This window comes from Cavia porcellus, unplaced genomic scaffold (genome assembly GCF_034190915.1).
Source record: "Cavia porcellus strain 051 isolate PalLab524CR breed Dunkin Hartley unplaced genomic scaffold, mCavPor4.1 scaffold_13, whole genome shotgun sequence".
NCBI classification, from domain to species: domain Eukaryota; kingdom Metazoa; phylum Chordata; class Mammalia; order Rodentia; family Caviidae; genus Cavia; species Cavia porcellus.
The window spans coordinates 71,866,295-71,885,939 of NW_026947496.1; the positions used below are offsets into that span (position 1 = coordinate 71,866,295).

The 19,645-nt window shown below is 43.0% G+C and overlaps 1 protein-coding gene across 5 annotated transcripts in view; it reads left to right on the forward strand.

Annotated features, from left to right (window-relative positions):
• The first annotated feature begins 1,081 nt into the window (after nucleotides 1–1,081).
• Glb1 (galactosidase beta 1) overlaps nucleotides 1,082–19,645 on the forward strand; it is a 122,584-nt gene continuing 104,020 nt past the window's right edge. The window contains exons 1-2 of one of the 5 annotated variants that reach the window (XM_063260442.1): nucleotides 1,191–1,339; nucleotides 3,650–4,666. In XM_063260442.1, the coding sequence (XP_063116512.1) occupies nucleotides 3,755–4,666 (912 nt within the window). In that variant the 5' untranslated portion in view covers nucleotides 1,191–1,339; nucleotides 3,650–3,754. Of the gene's footprint in view, nucleotides 1,340–1,556; nucleotides 1,750–2,054; nucleotides 2,547–3,649; nucleotides 4,667–19,645 lie in introns of those variants that run through there. The other 4 variants (XM_063260440.1, XM_023566549.2, XM_063260441.1 and 1 more) reach the window with 4 other exon arrangements.

Below are 19,645 nucleotides of genomic sequence, written 5' to 3' on the forward strand. Positions count from 1 at the left end.
CAATAATAGGAACTGAACTAAAATCCAGATGAGGGAGGAATATTTGTAAATAATATAATTTAACCACACGTTTAGTTTTCCTTTTTGGGGCGGAGGGGAACAAGGTCTTTCTATGTAGTTCTGGTTGGCCTCGAACTCATAGTGGTCCTCCCACATCAGTCTCCGGATTATAGGCATGTGCCACCATACTTGGCTTCATGTTTATTTTTCAAACTAAATTGACCAAAAAAATCTAAAATGACTTAATTTTATGGTGTCAATAAAGCTGGAAAATTTTAACTTCACATATTTAAGTGCAAGCTCCCTAAAGTTTCGTTCCTTTGTTTTTATTAAAGCTGAAAAGTGTACAGGGGAAGATAGTGGGATTTTCAGAGTGCAAGGTATCAGTCGGATAAAAGTGTTAATTGTAGACTAAGATCTGGTCATTGCTGGAGGCCCTGAACAAGTTAACTGACAAAGTGAAAATACTACAATTTCATGTTCCTTTGACAGATCTGCCTGCAGCACAATGTTGAGAGGATCAAATACCAAACCGAAAGGTGGGAGGTGTTGCTGCTCTTATCCATTCAAAACTATCATGAAATAAAAACTGCAGAAGCCGGCACTCTGGGGTCTGGTATTCGGAATAACCGTGCCACAGCTGAGTCACATTTACAATGTAGAGAGCAGCCATTCTTAAACTGCAGTGTGCATCGGAATCACATAACCACTGTTCTCCATCCCTAGAATTTCTGACTCAGGGTTTCCAGAATGAGGCTCCAATATTAGCAGCTCTAACAAGTTTCAGGTGGTGCAGATTCGGCTGTGCTATGGACCACACTTCGCGAAATCCTGCTTTGGAAATGTATGAGGTTAGGCATCTGCCTAGCGCGGCTGGGCTTAGCTATTGTCAGCTCCCCGCCGCAGCGCTCTGCCAGCCATGGAGGAGGAGCCCCTCGTCCTGAGCGCGTTATCAAGAGGCTGACTGCTGGGCCTCCCTCCTACCTCCACTCCTAAAGGTTGCCCCTCCCGCAGACGACGGCAGAAGCGAAACAACACTACGTAGCAGTCACGGGGCAGCACGTGACTCAGGCCCCGGAGTCCCCAGAGCGCGCCGCGCAGGGAAGGGCGTCCCCACAGGCCGAGGCCGGGGCCGGGGCCGGAGCCGGGGAGGGGCGGGGCGGGGCGGGGCCGGACCAGGTGGGGCGGGCGGGGCCAGGCGCGGGTCCTCAGCCCTGGGAGGCCGAGCGGCTACCCCGCGCCCACTGCGGAGAGCGGATGCTGGAGGATGGTCGCCTGGCGGGTCGCGGTGCACGCCCTCGCTCTGCTCTTGCTGCTGGGCTCTGCGCACGGCCTCCGCGTAAGTGCGCGGGCCTCCGCGCGGGGCCGCTCTGGGAGCGCCGGGTGGCGCGCTGTGCCGCGCCCCGCTGCGGCCCCGCGGGGTGGGCGTCGGGGACCCGGCGCGCTGGAGCCCGCAGGCGGCGGCGGCAGCGGCACAGGCAGTGGCCCGGGCGTCCCGTCGGGGCGGGGCGCGGCGCTGGGACGCTGTCCCGCGTTCGGGGCTGGCCAACCGTTGCGCGTGACTCCTCTGCCCTCTTGTGCGGCGAGGTGGGAAGATGAGATGCGCCTGACCCGTCGCGGCTCTGGTTTTCCGGGAGGGGTTCAGGTTGCGCCGCGGCTGGGGGCGCCCGCGGGCTCCAGTGTGCGCTCTGCGGAGCGCTCCGGAAGGGCAGAAACGCGGTCAGCTGAGGCTCGGCGGTGGGCACTTGGGTTAGTTTCCTCTGGGGTGATCTTTTTCCAACGTCTCTTCCCCCTCTCGCCAGGCTCCTATTTTTTCGTTTTTGGTTTCGGCTTTTCTTCGCAGTTTAATGCGCGGGCCTCCTGGGCCACTGCCTTTTCTTCAGGGGTCGCGGGCCAGATGAAGGGTGGCCGGAGATGAGCAGCAGGTGGGCGCCAGCGCCTGGGGAGCGCGGTCTGGGCGAGGCGCGGGCCGTGCACCTGGCGGGGGCGGCTTGCACCTGCGGAACAAGCAGGCGGGACGCGGTCGGACGTGGCAGTTGTCCCCCCCCCCCCCAGCATATCCAGCACATGAACTTTGTTTCCTCCAGAAACAAAGTCTGACTTTCCTCCAGAAACGGTCTGACTCTGTGGCATGTTTTATGTACAAGTTGATTTATAAAGTACACCTGTAGGTGAAAGGCCCTCAGTACCCATGACAAAATCTAAACCGAGTCGGACGAGAACAGAACCAAAATCAGTAGTTAGTTCAGGATGGGGAAATTTGATTCGGTTGTCGTCCAACTCAGTTTGCGGCCAGAATTGTGGAAAAAATTAAACTCGTGAACCGAGGCACCACTGTATTTGGAAAGCTGCTGCTGAAAGTGTTTTTTATTTGAGGGTAAAGGACATTTCCCCTTCTTGCCTTTGTCATTCACCTGCCCGCATTTTTTAATTGTTTTTTGTTTTTGTTTTTTAAGAGAAGTTTTTCTTGTTTGGGAGGCCTGGCAGAGGCCTGGGGTCCAAGCTATCCAGCTGTGAGAGTCACTGGTGAAGACAAATTCAGCAGGGTAAGGGGTTGAAGGGAAGAAAGATCTTAGCATTTATCTAAGGGTGAAACAGAGAAGATTTATGGAGGAGGAGCAGGTCCTCGGAGCAGCCCTCTGGGTGTTAGGTGCCAGTCTCGTTTGCCATTTTTAGATGGGTGGGAGGCTGTCGAGGCTCACAAGGGGAGGCAGTCACCCCAGAAGTTCTCAAGGTGTCTCAAAGACCCTCCTGAGCCAGAAGCTGAAGAAAGATAATCATTAGTTTCTTGTTAGAATTTTAGAACAGTGTTTCTCATCTTTAACTGCCCTAAACAAAATTTTAAAATATCAATTTCTTTAAGAGGTAATAAAACTATTTACATGTTAGTGAACAATGTATTTTAGTGAAAAATAACATATTTCTCCAACAGTTCTCCTCTGGAGTTGCAGTGTTTTACATTTTGTGTATGTCTTAATAGAAGACAGAGTTTTGTATCCACTTCTGCATTCAGTCTCTTGTCAGATCACATCTCAGGAACCCTCTGGAAAAGTCTGCTGTAAGCTTAGGAGGGAGTGAGAATGGAAAAAGAACGCTAGCTCAGTGTTATTAGGAAAATAGTTGTGACTACCTGGACCTCTAAGAGGGTCTCCTGGATCACATATTGAGAACCACTGATGTAGAATAACCACTGATGTAGATGTTTTTCTTATTATAAAAAAAAATTAGCTCATTGTGGAGAAACTTTAAACACATAGCTCACCATAAGAAAAATTGTAGCAAGTGTGGTGGTGTATCCCTGTAATTCCAGCACTTTGGGAGACTGAGGCAGGAGAATCACAAGTTCAAGCTTAGGCTGGGCAACTTAGTGAAACTGTCTCAAAATAGAAAAAAAATTACATACAAAAAAAGGATTGGGAATGTAGGTCAGTACAAAGGACCTGGGTTCAATCCCCACTACCACACACACACGCAAGAGAAAAAAAAAAATTGTGTGTCATGTCACATTTCCTAATAGAGCATAGGATGTGACTGATATTTGAGTGGCTTGGATTCTAGGTGGGTTGGGCAGATGTAAGCAGCCTTCGGGTTTTGAATGCGGACCGAGATGCTGTTATCCCACAAAGCTGACACCGGTTCCTGGTTGCAGGTGGAGCTGACCTGGAAGCCCACTGTTGGCCACTTTTTCTAAGGAACTCACCTTCCACAACCCAGCTCCACAGAACTGGCAGGGACTCTTCTAGGAGCAGAGGAAATGACGTTCTTCAGGCAACTGTCCCTGGCCTCAAAGGCTACCTTGGCTGCAGTCACTGTCTTCGTGTCTATGATCATCTCCCGTTCCTATCTGGCAGAGACCCTTGAGCTGAGGGCCTGGCGATGGCTGTTTCGCCTGCAGCTCGCCCTGTTTGTTAACTCACTTATGCTCATTGGCTCCCTCTACATCTGGCATAGCACAGTAAGCAACCTCAGTCACTCCCAGGCCGGGCAGTCTACCTGTTTCCGGCTTTGGAAACTGGCTGTTAGCATATTTCTGGCACTGGCCCATTCCAGTTTCTTCACCATGCTGTTTTTGGTGGCCGAGGAGCCCTATCTCTTTTCCATGGCAGCCTACTCCTGTCTGGGTGCTTATGTCATCATGCTATTCTTCCTCTGCATCCTCAGTGGGATGGAGCAGGCCTACCAACTCTTGGCCTGGCACCGTGGTAGGGTGGTTGGCAGCCTCAACAAGTCACAGAAGCTGGTTCTCAGGCCCGCTCTGGCTGTGGTGGTGACTGTGGTGCTCAGTGTGATGGGCTTCCTGAATGCTGCTCAGTCCCCAGCTGTGAAAACTGTGATGGTGCCCATCCATCAGCTGCCTCCTTCTATGAACAGCCTCAAGATTGTGCTTCTCTCAGACATCCACTTGGGGCCTACAGTGGGCAAGACAAAGATGCAGCTGTTTGTGAGGATGGTGAATGCTCTGGAACCAGACATCACAGTGATTGTGGGTGACCTCTCTGATTCAGAAGCCTCTGTCCTGCGGACAGCTGTCGCTCCTTTGGGCCAGCTTCATTCACGCCTTGGCACCTACTTTGTCACAGGCAATCATGAGTACTACACATCAGATGTCAGCAACTGGTTTGCCCTGCTGGAATCCCTGCATGTCCGGCCTCTTCACAATGAGAAAGTAAAGATTTCTGCAACAGGGGCTCAAGATGGTGGTGGTGCAGGGGAAGGTGATGACTGGATCTGCTTGGCTGGGGTGGATGATATTGAAGCAGACATCCTACACTACTCTGACCATGGCATGGACCTCAGCAAGGCCCTGGAAGGCTGCAACCCAGACCACACTACCATCTTGCTAGCACACCAACCCCTGGCTGCCAAGAGAGCTCTTCAGGAGCGACCAGATATTAATTTGATCCTTTCAGGGCACACACATGCTGGGCAGCTCTTTCCCTGGAATGTGGCAGCTTATCTCCTGAACCCTTTCTTTGCAGGTCTCTACCAAGTGGCTGAGGCTACATTTGTGTATGTCAGCCCAGGCACAGCCTACTATGGGATACCCATGCGGCTGGGGAGCAGGGCAGAGATCACAGAGCTCATTCTGCAGTGCGCTCCCTGAGCCAGCACTGCCCCAGCCTCCACCTTCCATCCCTCTTCAGAGTGACTTGCCTGCTGTACCCTTCCAGTCTCTCCTCCCCAGCCCTACTGATACTCCCTTGATCCCAAAGTCTGATGTGAACAATGGGGACACCAAGGTCGCATATAAGAGAATATACATCTGTTGCCCAGTGAGTGTGGAGTGAGGCATCCTGCAGAGTTGGGGAGGAAATGCAGCATTGGATTGCTGCAAAGGGACACCTCCAGGGTGCAGGGTCAGGAAAGGACAGGAGTGTTTACCTCTTAAACCCTTATTAAGACTTTGGTGATCCAGCGCCTTTCTGGGCAAGGAGTGATGTTTCCAGTTAATTTGGGAGGAAAAATAAGATGAGAAGCCCCGTCTGCTGCTGGAGGGTAGTATATTGTTTTTCTCCTTGCTTCTGTTGGAGTTTCTTCTATGGAGGACATCAACAAAACTTACTTGAACACGAGGCTTTTCCTGTCTGGACCTTGAGTGGTGCAGTTTAGCTGGGCCACTGAGCTGCGGGGCTAGACTGGGCTTGGCATGAGAAAAATAATGAGCACTTTGGCAGGGGGTGGTAATAATGCTGCTGTGAAACTTGGCAGTTTGCCTCCCTTCTCATTTTCTGTAACATTTGGGTGAGAAAATTAGGGATGCTTCCCTGTTTAGAGATGAAAAAATGAAAGCAGAAGTAAGAGACTGGCAACAGGACAAAATACGTTGGAGTGCAGGACTGTAGGTCCGATCAAGACTTGTCTAGGATGTATGAGGCTCTGGGCTTGATTCCCTAGAGCCTTAAACAAAACAAAATTAAAAACTCAAAAGCTATTTTGGCGATTTTCAGCTAGAATCCAGGTCTTCTACGTCTTGCTGAAAGTTCTTTCCATCCTGGTGGTTAAATAGTTTTACTAGTTGCAGATAGGTTCAGTATTCCACTGCATTAACCACAAAAAAAGAGCAAATGAGGCTGTAGAGCAGTGACAGCAAACCCTTTAGAGCATTCAGTGATAACAGCCTGTTGTGGCACGTGTGCCATAGGTTTGCTGCCACTGCCCTAGAATCTATTGTTTCTTCGAAATGTCAGCTTACAGGGGCTGGGGATTTAGCTCAGTGGCATAAGTGCCTGCCTTGCAAGTGTGCGGTCATGAGTTCAATTCCTGGTACTGATAAAAAGACAACAACAACAAAAAAATGATAGAAAAAAAATGTCAGCTTGCAGCTGACTTCAGTTTACCCATAGGTGCATGCAGCAGAGCCTAGATTCAGGGTAGGCTGCCTGCTACATTTGAAGATGAGTCAGAAAACTGGAGCCCCAGCTCTTCACCCCAGGTTTGGATCTGAGGTTTTTTGAGACAGATTCATTGTTTTCTCTGGAGAAATTAAGGCCCTTGCAGGCTTCCCTGTAGAGCTAAGGAACTAGCCCTCCTACTGGGCAGTATGCAAGCCTCATCTCATAGAAGCTGCCCTTGGGGTGGTAGCCCCAGAATGACAGGGCCATTTTTACTAGCCTCTAGACCCATGGAAAAACTGGTAGGAGTTCTGCTGTGGAGTGGCTCCAGACCTGTTGACCTAGCCCTTTAGAGATGCATGAGAGACCTGCTTAGGGCTGGGTGAGAAGCATCTTTAGAAGGCCTCACTGGGAAGACTTGAGGGCCTGGGCTCAGCCTTGACTTCTTGTGGGTGATTTTTAGGCATGGGACTGCATCCTTCTGATGGGATACAGACACCCCTTCAGCTTGGAGGGGCTTCCTCTGTTGCTCTCCAGTGGGAGGACTAATTGTAACTACCTCAAGATTCCTTTCTCCTGAGGATACTAAAACTTAGGTGTGAGTTCCAGGTGACAAAGCACACTCAGAGTTAGATTAATTTTTCTACGGTATTTGGGCCTGCTAAGGAACTAGGTGGGCACAGGGGCTCCAAGAATTTCTGGAACAGCCATTCATGGGGAACTGAAATGCCGCTAGGCTCAGGGAATTGTCACAGTAGCAGTGCTGGGGGGTTGCCTCTGCCTGCGTTAGGATCTCTGCCTGGCAGATGGAGTTTATTCATTTTCTCCTTGTCCTCCTGGGTGTATATCAGAGTTTTGGGGGATCCAGGATAGTAGGCCATCCACTTGAGTCCAAGAAATGTGAGTTGAAGTTTTGATGGCATCCTCATTTTTCCTTCCTGTGTAGAATTTGAGAGCAGTAGAAAGGACCTTGGAGAGCCTATTTAAAAATACATTTTTGTGTCAGGCATGATGGTCCACACATGTAATCTCAGCACTAAAGAGGCTAAGGCAGGAGGATTAACATGAGTTTGAGGCCATTCTAGGCTACCTAATGAGTTGAAGGCCAGCCCAAACTACAGAGCAGACCGTGATTCAAAACCAAAACAAGTTCCAGGCTGGCGTGGCAAGACCTTGTCTCAGAAAAACAAAAGTAAAACATATTTTTCAGCTAGTGGGATTCTAAGAGGGATTGCAGCTCTGCCCAGTTGGCTGACTCCCCTCTCCAGGGTGCTACACCCCACCTGGTCACTCCTGCATATGTTTTCTAGTCACCCAACTTCGCTCTTGGCAGACATTTTTACTGCCTTTTCAATTTTTGTTTTCATTTTGAATTTCACCATGCTAAGCTAGTTGGTGCCATTTCATTCCTAGTTTTTAGTGTGGCATTCGACTTAACTGCTATACCCATTATTTTACTGCTTCTTGATTTCTGGAGCTTTCTCCTCAGGGTCCAGGAATTTATGTAATTAGCTTTTTTTTTTGGTCTTATATCCTTGCCTTTTTTTTTTTTTTTTTTCCTTTTGGAGGCCATCATTTTGTGCTCTGTGTACCCTTTGTTCAGCCTGGAATCTGCTTGACCCCTGGCTTTTCCATTAACAGAAAGAAAGTGGTCCATCCCAACATAATTGAGAAACTTTATTTGTATTCCCTGACAGGACAGGTGTTCTCCCAGCAGAAAGTTCTTCACTCCTGTCCAGATGTGCCATGGTCAGCAGCTCCCTGTGGCACTCTCTGTCCTTTGTTTTCAGTGTTTATTATTTTCTTCATCTGTGCTAAGGATTGAATCCAGGGCCTTCAGACTGAGCTCCTGCTGTCTCAGGGTCCCAGAATGCTAGAAGTATAGGCATGTGCCACTGTATCCGGCTTGTTCAGTGTTCTTCATCCTTTCATTATATTGATGTTGTACTGTTCTGTTCATGAGGGGGTGGTGAAGATTGACTTCTTTTAGTAGATGTTTGGAGTTCATACTGTTCACATTCCTTAGGTGGAGTTGGTATGTGTATGGAACATCTTAATTCCTTTTTTATTCCCTTGATCATCCTTTAAATTTTAGTTTCTTTTTTGGTACTGGGGATTGAACTCACAACCTCACGCTTGCCAGGCAGGCGCTTAATCCACTGAGCTAAATCCCCAGCCTAAATTTCAGTTTCTTAATGTTAGATGCAAATTGATACACAATGCTTTTTAAAAATTAACGACTTTTATGCTGTTGCTGCAAAATCTCATTCTACTGCATTTATTCCTTAGCATATGAAAAGCATAACCACATATCATGATTATATCCAATAAAACTAGTAATGTTTTTAATATCATGCAGTGCTAGTCAGGAGATTTGGATCTATAAGCCAGATCTTCTGTCTCCCAGTGTTGTGTTTCTTCCACTATGTTTTCCATTGAGTTCCGTTCTTTTCATGTTTTTTTAAAAAATATACCTGATGTAGAATCTTACTGTATCATAGGATAGTTCCCTTTTTGATCTTTTGAGACCTGCCTCATTCTGCTTTCCATAGATAGCAGTTCCACTGTTTTGTAATCTCACCAGCAGCTCCTAAGTGCTTTCTCTACATCCTTGCCAACACTTGCTACTTTATGTTCTGGTTTTCTTTTTCAACTATTTTATGATGGCTATACTAATACGTGTGAGGTAGTACCTTGTGATTTGGTATGGTGAGTGATGTGTTCAGCATTTTCTCCTGTGCTCGTTGGCTATTTGTTACTACCTTTGGAGAAAATGTCTGTTCAAATCCTTTGTGCTTTTAAAAATAAGTTTATTTGATGTTTTTGTTGTCATTGTGGAGATGAAGGTGTTCTTTATATATTCTGAGCATTGATTCCTTAACAGGTAGATGATTTGCAGATACGTTCTTGAATAATGTAGGTTCCCTTTTCACTCTTATTTGTGTTTTTTGATGCATAAGGATTTTTAAGTCTGATTTCCTATTCATTTATCTATATTTCTTTCTTTTTAAAATAGTACTAGGGATTTGGCTTCTTTCCTCAGCTTCCTGAGTTGCTGGGATGGTAGGAATGTGTCACCTGGCCCAGTTTATGTTTCTTTTTTTTCTGTGCCTTTGACACCACCTGTAAGAAATCATTTCCAAACACAATGTAATGAATATTTTCCTTATGTTTTCTTTTAGGAGTTTTGTAATTTTGAGTAAAACATCTTTAATCTACTCTGGATTTCTGTGTTTGTGCACATGCATGACAGAGAGAGAGACAGAGAGAGTGTGTGTGTGTATTGCTAAGGATGGAACTTTGGGCTTGTGCCAATTAGGCAGAGTGTTCTGCTGAGCTACACCACTAGCCCTCTTTGAATTGATTGTATGTGGTGTAAGATAAGGATCCTACTTCATTCTTTCTATTTAGTTTTAAGCTTTTTGTTTTTGTTTTTGAGACAGAGTCTTACTTTGTAGTATAGGCTGGCTATGAATTCATGGTGATCTGCCTGCCTCATTTCCCCAAGGCCTGGGATTACAGGTAAGTGCCACCATACCTGCCCAAACTCTATTCTCTCTCTTTTTTTTGAGACGAGGAGTCACTAAACAGTTCAGGCTGGCCCAGGTTGGCCTTGATCTCACAGCAATCCTCCTACCTTAGCCTTTTGAGTGCTGGGATTACAGGCATGTGCCATTGTGCTCAGCCCAGTTTCATTCTTTTGCATATGGGTATCCAGTTTTCCCAGCACTATGTGTTGAAGAGACTTTCTCCGTTAAGCAATCTTGGCACCTTTGTTGAACATCATTTGACCATGTATGTGAGGGTTTATTTCTGTACCTTCTGTTTGGTTGCATTGGTCTAGTTGTCGTTATGCCATTATCATGTCATTTTGATGACTGTAACTTTACAATATGTTTGGGAATCCTAATTAGGAGTTTTCTTTCTTTCTTTTTTTGTGGTACAGGGGATTGAACTCAGGACCTTGCACTTGCCAGGCAGGTACTTTATCCCACTGAGCTAAATCCCCAGCCGCCGATTAGGAGTTTTCTAACCTTGTACTTTGTCTGTATTGTTTTTTACTACTTAAAGTCTTTTGAGTTTGACTGTTAGGGTGAATTTTTCCCTTCCTTCTTGTCTCCCTCCTTTCTGCCCTTTCTTTCTTCTGCCCTTCCAGAGAGGGTGTTACTGTGTAGCCCAGGACATCTTCAAACTCTGATTTTCCTACCTCAGACTCCTTTACAGGTGCACACCACCATGCCCAGTGGGATGAGTCTACTTTTGCCAAAAATAATTTGATTTTAACAGGGACTGTATTGCTCTCTCTGAAGATAGCTTTGAGTGATATGAACATCTTCCATTAAGAGATTAATCTTCCCATCCATGAAGACTAGAGTAGTGTTTTTTCATCTCCTTGGTTAGGTTAGTTCCTAAGTTTTACGTACATGTCGATACCTTCGTAAATGGAATTCTTTTATTTCCTTTAGTTTTGCTCAGGGTTAGTGTATAGAAATGCAACTGAATTTTGTGTGTTGATTTTATGTGCTCCAGCTTTGCTTTATTCACTTATTCTAAGTTTCTTTCTGTGTAATCTTGAGAGTTTTCTACCTATAAGACCATGTCATCTGCAAAGAAATAATTTTATTTCTTCCTGTACGTTTGAATGCTTTTTACTCCTTTCTTGTCTAGGTCTCAGAATTGTACTTCCTGTACTGTATTGAATGGAAGTAGCAAAACCAGGCATCTTTGTCTCATTCCTGATCTTTTTTTTTTAATCGGCACTGGGGATTGAACTCATGACCACACACTTGTAAGGCAGGCGCTTATGCCACTGAGCTAAATCCCCAACCCATCATTCCTGATCTTAAAGGAAGAGTTTAGTCTTTCACCATTCCATCTGATGTGAGCTATAGACTTTTCACATACGGGCTTTTTTAAAAAAAATTATTATTATTTAAAGAAAGATAAAACAAAATAGAAAACGGGCAGAAATAGTGCTTACTTTCAAAGAAAAGAAATAAACAGTAATAAATCACTAGTTGATGTATACATATTGTCCCCCCACAAATAGTTGTTCAAGATACAAAAGTGGAACATATAAATGGGAATTCAACCAGGAAGACTGCAAACAGTTCTGTTCAACTATCCAACAAAAACTAAGGAATATGGCTATCAATCCTATACACTTAGACATGTACACATTTATCCATATCTTCATTTATGTTGAGACCTAACAAAACTTATTAGATTAAAATCCTTCTGAACAAAGATTAATAATATTGCTGGATTTCACATCATAACACTCTGGAATCAGCACTGGGTACCGCAGTGTCCCTTTTTTTCCTTCAAAGTATTTGTTCATTTCATCATGTGTCATAAGATCAGTTCTCATAAACTGTTTGCAGGTTTTACGCAAGCATGAGTCTTAACATGTATTTCTATCCTTTCTATATTAGAGGGAGAAATGGAACAAAGCAGGACAGAACTAAATATTCCTATAGATACATAAAACTAAAAATACATATGAAACTGCTATATAAGGCATTCTACCATGGTCACTGTGCTGTTTCATGTTATCATCAACAGAATTGGGTATATCATCAGATAAACTATAATTAAACATATCAGTACATAAGAGAATTGATAGAAATACAACTTTGTAGGTAGTGTAGAGCTACAAAAACAGTAATCAAATCACAATGGATATCAATCATAGTGAATCATTGTCATTTTCAGTATAGTTGGCTATACTCCTCAACTTGATACCATCAACCTAACAGTTTTGAATAAAATATGTCAATAATAAGCAGCAATCAAACAAGTCAGATTTAACTAAGATCAGTCATGATACAATAGTATAAGTCATACAGGGATCCTGATTAATAGGAAATTAAAGATGACCACTGTGCTATGTCCTGATATCTTTGGGTCAGCTATCTGTGCCCTCAGATCCAGTGCTTGTGTACAAATTAGAACAAAACAAGTTCCAACCAAGTAGAGTGGTGTGAGTAATAAGGATTTTAATTCCTGGTACACTATTAGCTATATTTTATGCGGTTTTTTTTAAAAAGACTATTCCTTACCTTTACTCCCCCAGAATAAACTGTGTATTTTTGGGTCTCCCCAACTTTCGTGGTTTTATATTAGGGGGGGGCAACCTGCTATTTACCTAAGTGTTTCCAAACTGGGCTGGATTTCTAGTTATATTTCTTCATTTATTAAAGCCTGTCTGTTCAACCTATCCATAAATACTAGTTCAGTTACCCCTATTACTCTCTGGTTCCCTATCACTTCAAGTTCCATTTTCTCGTATTTGATTTTGGTCCATATAACCTTCTTCAGGCTAATTATATTTCCTATAAAGAGCTTCTGTGTGGACCCTACCTCTTGATCCACTCTGCCTGCAATTCTCTCTTTTTTCCCTTTAGTTAGTGTATTTAGGCCATCTATATTAGAAATTATATCCAACCTTCTTTGCCTCATTCCTGTTGAGCTCTTTTTCTGTCATTAGTTGTCTGTTTGTCTTCTTCATTTCACTTTTTGCTACATTTGTTGTAGCCTCTCTGCCACTGTTCCTGAAATCCTGGTGCTTTTCTCTCTCTTTAGAATGTCCTGTAGTATTTTCTGTAGAGTTGGATTGGTGGTTGCAAATTCCCCCAGTTCCTCTTTATCTTGGAAGCACCTTGTTTCTCCATTAATTTCTAGGGACAGTTGTGCAGGATATATCAGGCTTGGCTGGAGGTTATTGTCTTTCAAGGCTTGGATTATTTCACCCCACACTCTTTGAGATTTGATGGTTTGTGCCGAGAAGTCTGCTGTAATTCTGATGGGTGTTTCCTTTTAAGTGATCTGTTTCTTGTCTCTGACAGCTTTTAATATTCTGTTCTTAATTGGATTTCTGAAATCTTGATTATTATATGCCTGTGTGTAGTTCTGTTTTGATTGTAGGTGGCTGGAGTTCTATATGCATCATACATCTGAGCATCTTTTCCTTTTCTTATGTTTGGGAAGTTCTCCTTGATTATTTCTGTGAATAGCCTTTGCAGTTCCTTTGTTTGTACCCCTGCTTCTTTCACATTCTTTATTCTTAAGTTATAGATCCTCTTGTCATCTTCTAGCCTTTGTATTGTTTGTTTGTTTCCTTGGTATTTTTAAGAAGTTTTTTCTTTCATGCTCCCACCTTACAAATCTGTCCTCCAGTTCAGATAATCTATCCTTAGTTTCTTTCAAGCTGTTATGCCAGCTTTCAATAGAGTTTTTAGTTTCCTGGTAATCTCTTTGAACTTGCTTCACATATTCTATGTTTTCTCTATTTTCTCCATCAAACAATTCTCCCCTTCTTTTGTTCTTCCATTCTACCATCTTTTTTTTTTCTTGGGTGGTGCTTAGCATTTCTGTAACTATTCTACTTATATCTTGCTTTACTTGGTTAAATACTTCACTTTTGAACTCTTCTGTGAGGTCCCAAAGATACCACTTTATGTCTGTTGGTGCTATGCCTGATATTGCATGTTTTCTGTCCTCATTCTCCTTTGCATTTACCTTTCCTGGATCAGTGTTATCAGGATTAGGGACTGAGGACCCTTTCTTGTTGCCTCCTCTTCTCATATTTTTTGTTCCTTCTATACAGGTGTATATAGGAGGCCCAGATTCTTTCTTTGTTGGTTTCAGTTTGTCTGAAGTGCGATGACTAGGTGGTCCCACCCACTGCAGTGTACTAGGAGGTACAGACCTGGGCAGCCTATGTTGGTCTCGCCCCTCCAGGTCAACCTACTGAAAACTTCACTGCGTTAGGGTCCACTGCCAGGCACAGGGAGTTGATTTGGGCTAGCCTATTGGGCCTCAGTCCATGGCATCACCCAGATCAAGCGCTTGAGCGGGGAATATGTGACTGAAGTCAGTGCAGGGCCTTGTTCCAGCCAGTCTGCCCAGTCCCAGAATGTCCTCTGTTGGAGCTTCTTTGTCTATGGAAAGGTCTTTATTCCTCTCAGTCATCACAGGTCAATGCAGGGTTCCCCCCCAGCTCTGCTCTCAATTCAATTTGCTGATTCCCACTTTCAGAGCATTTTCGTCTCCAGTGAGTTGAAACTAGCAGGCTATCCCAGCTATGCCAATTCAGGTGTGGCAGCGGCACTGAGTTCAATCTGTGAGTTCAAGTGGGTGGCACCGAGACTTTAGCTGTTCCAGTCATAGCACTGGGACTGCATTACCAATTAGTTTCTCTCAGCCTAGCTCGTTCCTAGGTCGGTAGGTTATATCTCCCTCTGCTTAGGACTCCCTATACCACACCATTCCTGGAATCTAAACTGGCTATCTCAGAGAGCCTCTGTAGCTGCTGTTATCTATTCTCCATCTTTTCTCAATCCCCCACATACGGCTTTATTATGGCAAAATAGTTTTCTTCCAAGTTTGTTAAATGATCTTATCACAAAAGTGTTGAATCTTGTAAAATGCTCTTTTTGCCTCTATGTGGTCTTTGTCCTTCATTCTGTTAATGTGACTACACTGATGTGTGTGTGTATGTGTGTACATGTATGTTGGGGATCATATCCAGACCTTTACACTGAACTACTTCCAGCCTGTTTATGTATTGTTTTTTTTTTTTTTTTTTTGGTTTTCTTTGGTACTGAGGATCAAATTCACAACCTCACACTTGCCAGGCAGTTGCTTGTGCCACTGAGCTAAACCTCTGGCCCTTAATTTTTTTTTTTGAGAGTAGATCTCACTAAATTCCCTGGGTTGGGCTTGAATTTAGAATGCTTCTGCCTCAGTCTCCCAGAATGCTGGGATTATACATGTGTGACACTATGCCTAGCCTTATTGGTTTTCATGTGTTGAACCATTCCAGGAATAAGCTCCACTTGGTCATGATAAATAATGTTTTCGATGTATTGTTGAGTTATTTTACTAATGTATTATTGAAGATTTTTGCCTTAACATTCATCAGGGATATTGGTCTGCCATTTTCATATCTGGCTTTGGTATTAATATTGTCCTCATAAAATGAACTTGGAAGTGTTCTTTTAACTTTTTGGAATAGTATGGGGAGATTGGAGTTAATTCTCATTTAAATGATTGGTAGCATTTCCCCGTGAAGTCATTTGATCCTGGGCAAGCTGGCTTTCTCTATTTTTCTTTCTTGTGTGTACCAGGGGATCAAACACAAGGGCACTGTACCTTTGAGCTACATCACCAGGTCTTTTTTTTTTTTTTTTTTCTATTATATGTTTAAATTTTGAGACATATAGAAATCCTTTTTTGTCCTTGTCACAGTCCAGGATGGTTTATATTTGTAATCCCATGGAGAAGTTATTGGAATTCTAATGAGTCAATTCCAATCTACCACTTCCAGAGCAACCCAAGGTGGGAATAAAGACACTAAGACGTGTATTAATTATGGGGAGCCCACGGGTCCAAAGTGCAGCCAGGATGGTGGTTCGCTGGAACTGAGGCCATAATCCACAGCCCAACCCATGTTTTATTCTTTAGGAGGGGCATGGCTGGGGCATGAGTGACAGAGCAGCAGGAAATAGCGACTGCTGTGAGCTGGGCTCGGTAGGAGGTCGGAGGTCACCTTGGCGATATGCAGAGAGCAAGAAATGTAGCATAATCTGTATAATACACCTGAGGCAGTATCTAATATTTGGAAGTTGGTGATTTAGCTCTGATGAGCAATCTTTTTTGCCCTGGGAAGTTACTGCTTCTTTCTTGAGGCCTGGTCCCAGCCCACAGTGTGGAGCACAGCTCTCTAGCCTACCTGGCTCAGCCACATATTTGGGGAGTCAGTGGGGTAGGGTAATACTGACCTGGGACTTTGCTTCAAAGATTACACATCAGCTTCTCAGCCAGCCCAATTCCAATTATGTAAGGCCAATTAAAGAGGCAAAGTAATATCCTAGCTGGCTGTATACATTATCAGTACATGGAGATAGGCCCAAGTTTATAAAAAATAAGAGATAGTTGTTATTCTCAAGAAGAATTGTCAAGGTGGTTTCCTACAGAGACTGAGTCTTGCTAAATTGGCTAGACAGGACTTGAACTTGTGGTTCTTCTATCTTATCTTTCCTAGATGCTGGTATTATGACATGTGCCGGCAAGCCTGGTTGTTTCTGAGGCTTTTTTTTTTTTGAGACAAGGTCTCACTCTACAGTTCAGGCTGGTCTTGAACTCACTTTGTAGTCCAGGCTGACCTTAAACTCACAGTATTCCTCCTGCCTCAGCTTCTTGAATGCTGGGATTATAGGCATGTACCACCATGTCCAACTTTCTTTGAGTTTTGATTACTGATTCAGCCTCCTTCCCTAGTGTTAAGATTTTGTTTTTTCAAGATTCAGTCATGGTAGTTTGTGTATCTAGAAGTTTGTATGTTTTAGGTTATTCAGCTCAATATATTTTAAGTTCTTTGGTTCAGATTGTGGAGGTTTCAGTCCATAGTGGGCTGGCTTCAAGGCAGGGTGGCAAGGAGAAACAGTTCAGGTTAGTGGAACAAAGGCTTCAACCCAGTGTCTAACTCAGATTTTATTAATTCCTGAAGACAGGAGTGGCTGGAGGATGAGTGACTGTGAGAATAGTGGGAATTATGTGAGAACTGTGAGCTGGGCTGGTTAGGAGGCCAAAAAGCAATATGCAGAGAGAAGGATTTGTGGAAAGACAAATTTGCATAACAGTTGAGGTGGCATTTAATGTTTTGGTGGCTGGTACTTTAGTTTTGATGTGCAAACTTTTTTGCCCTAGGAAGTCATAGCTTCTTATCTCAAGGCTTGAACTAATAGACAGCCCTCCCTGTATCTTGTGGCTCAGCATCTTGTCTCTGGGCTGAACCATATTTAGGGAGATGCTGAGGTGGGGAAACAGCAACTGTTCCCTGGTGTTAAAGATTATACCTCAGCATCTCAGCCAGCCCTATTTACATTGCTTAGAGCCAATTGAAGAGAAAAGGAAATGGCTTAGCCAGTTCTGTACATATCAGTACATGGAGATAGGGCCAGGTTTAGCTAAAATGGAGGTAATTGCTCTTTATTCAAGGAGAGTCATCCAGGTGATCCTCTACAAGGAAATTCAGCAGCTTTTTTCTGCCGCTTTTATACTGTATCTAGGCTACCAGGATTAAGATGCTACCAAACCAGTCAGTGGGCAGATTTAGTAATCACACTCTTAATACCAGTATCACACACTCTGAAAAAGCCCCACCTATGACCACATAAGGCTCTGGGAGGACATCTAGACACAAACCATAGTATCTTCTAACTTTTTTTCCTATGACATCAGTTGTAATGTCCCGTCTTTCATTTCTGGCTTTAGTTATTTGAATATTGTCTTTTTTTTTTTTCCAGTAGTTAATTTAGCCAAAGGTCAATTTTGTGGATCTTTTCCCAATTCCAACTCTTAGTTCATATTCTCCTAGTTTTTTCTATTCCCAATTTTTTTACCTTATTTTTTTCTCTTCCCATTTTTATCTCTGTTCAAATCTTTTATTTTCTATCTTCTGGATTTACTTTATACTGTTTCTAATTTCTTGAAGAATTGTATCTTTTATAATTCTTTTGTTTGGATCAGGATTTAAAAACAAGTCCTACATATTATGTGAAATATTTCTTACGTTTCTCTCCTTGTGTTTCCATTCATACTGTAGAGCATTTACTTGTTCAGTTTTTCTGGGCTGTATGTTTTAGACCATCCTACATCTCTGATTTGTGCCAGTGTTCAGTGTGTTCTACCATCCTCATGTGGAGTAGTAGAGCTGGTCCTCTGTAATAGGTTCGAGCAAGAGCCTGGACAGATTTGGTTCAACTTTCCTTCTCTTTTGGTGAGAAAACATCATTGCCTCAGTGAGGCTGAGATGAATCTGTGGGCCTGCGTGTCATCAGCGTGATCCCTTCACTAGAAACTTCTTTGTTATCTTTTTATCTAATGATTCAGGAGTCGGTGATTGGTTACCTAAAGTTATCATTTCACTAGAAATTACAAAATGCTATCTACATTTTTTGTTTTTATTTTATTTTTTTTCTTTCTGATACAGAGTTTTGCTATGTTGAACTCACTTTGTAGCCCAGGCTGGCCTCTATCTCACAGTGCTGCTGTAGCCTCCCATGCACTGAGATTATATGCATGTGTCACCACACCTGTCCGTAAAATTTTTTTTCCATCCACAAAATTTTATCTTCACTTTCATCCTTCTGTATTTACTCATTGTGGTTTTTCCCTTAAGAAGTCTCCATTACACTAAAAATGTCTGTAGTAAGGACAAGATAGATGTTGGATTCTTTCACTTTATTTATCAATCATCAGAATTGTGAATTGGTACCCTAACGCCACCCTCCCAAAGACTGAGCAGTGAACTTTTCTTTTGGGTGAATGGAATTATTATTGCAAATCTGGATATATTTAAGAATGCTATGTTTTTATTAATTGAAACGGTAAATCTTGATGTTCATAACACCCTATCTTTGGCCAGTTGAAGCCACTTCAAATTAGTTTCAGTGTTATTTAGATCTTACCATATTTTTTTAAAACTTATTTTGTATACTCTGTCAGTCTTAATTAATTTCTTGAGGAAATAACCCTAGTTCCTTTTAGTGAGAACTATTTGGAGACCATAATTTAGGTGCTAGATTAGCATGTTGGTGAAATTGCTACTTGGTTAGATTGCTTAGATGGTAGTTTCTGCTTAGTATCATTTCTGAGCTGTCTCAGTATGTATTTCTAGGAAATAAAAACACATAGATTTTTATATCCCTACTTAGAGGATTTTAACTTAATTTTGTTTCATTTTGTGTCTTTCTCACTAAAGTTTTACTTGTTTCTGTTTGTTTTTCTGAGACAGGGTCTTACTATATACTTCAGGCTGGCTTTGAACTCAGTGTATAGTCAGACTGGCCTCAAATGCACAGTGACCTTCCTGCCTCAGTGTTGAGTGCTGGGAATGTGAGTATGTGCTGCCATGTCTGGCTGCACTGCAGTTTTTTTTTAAAAAGTCCCAATAGCCTGATACAATTATTCATTTACTGTATCCTACTACATAATACATGGTAGGTTTTAAACTATAGTACTGAAGTTAGTACTAAGATAATATCTATTGGATATACTTTATTTAGCTGTACTTTTATTCTAAGACGAAGACAAAATATTACTTAAATTACAAAATATTTCAGGCTCACTTGAAATAAATTTTTTCTTACGTGGAAAGTTAGGTATTTATTTTTAATTTTTTGAAAATTTTTTTATTTTAAAGAGATTAAGACAAAAGACATAACAAAGCAGATTAGAACAAAACAATGTAAGCAACACAGTATTTCACCATAAGACATGTAATTAACAGTAACTACCATAATGTC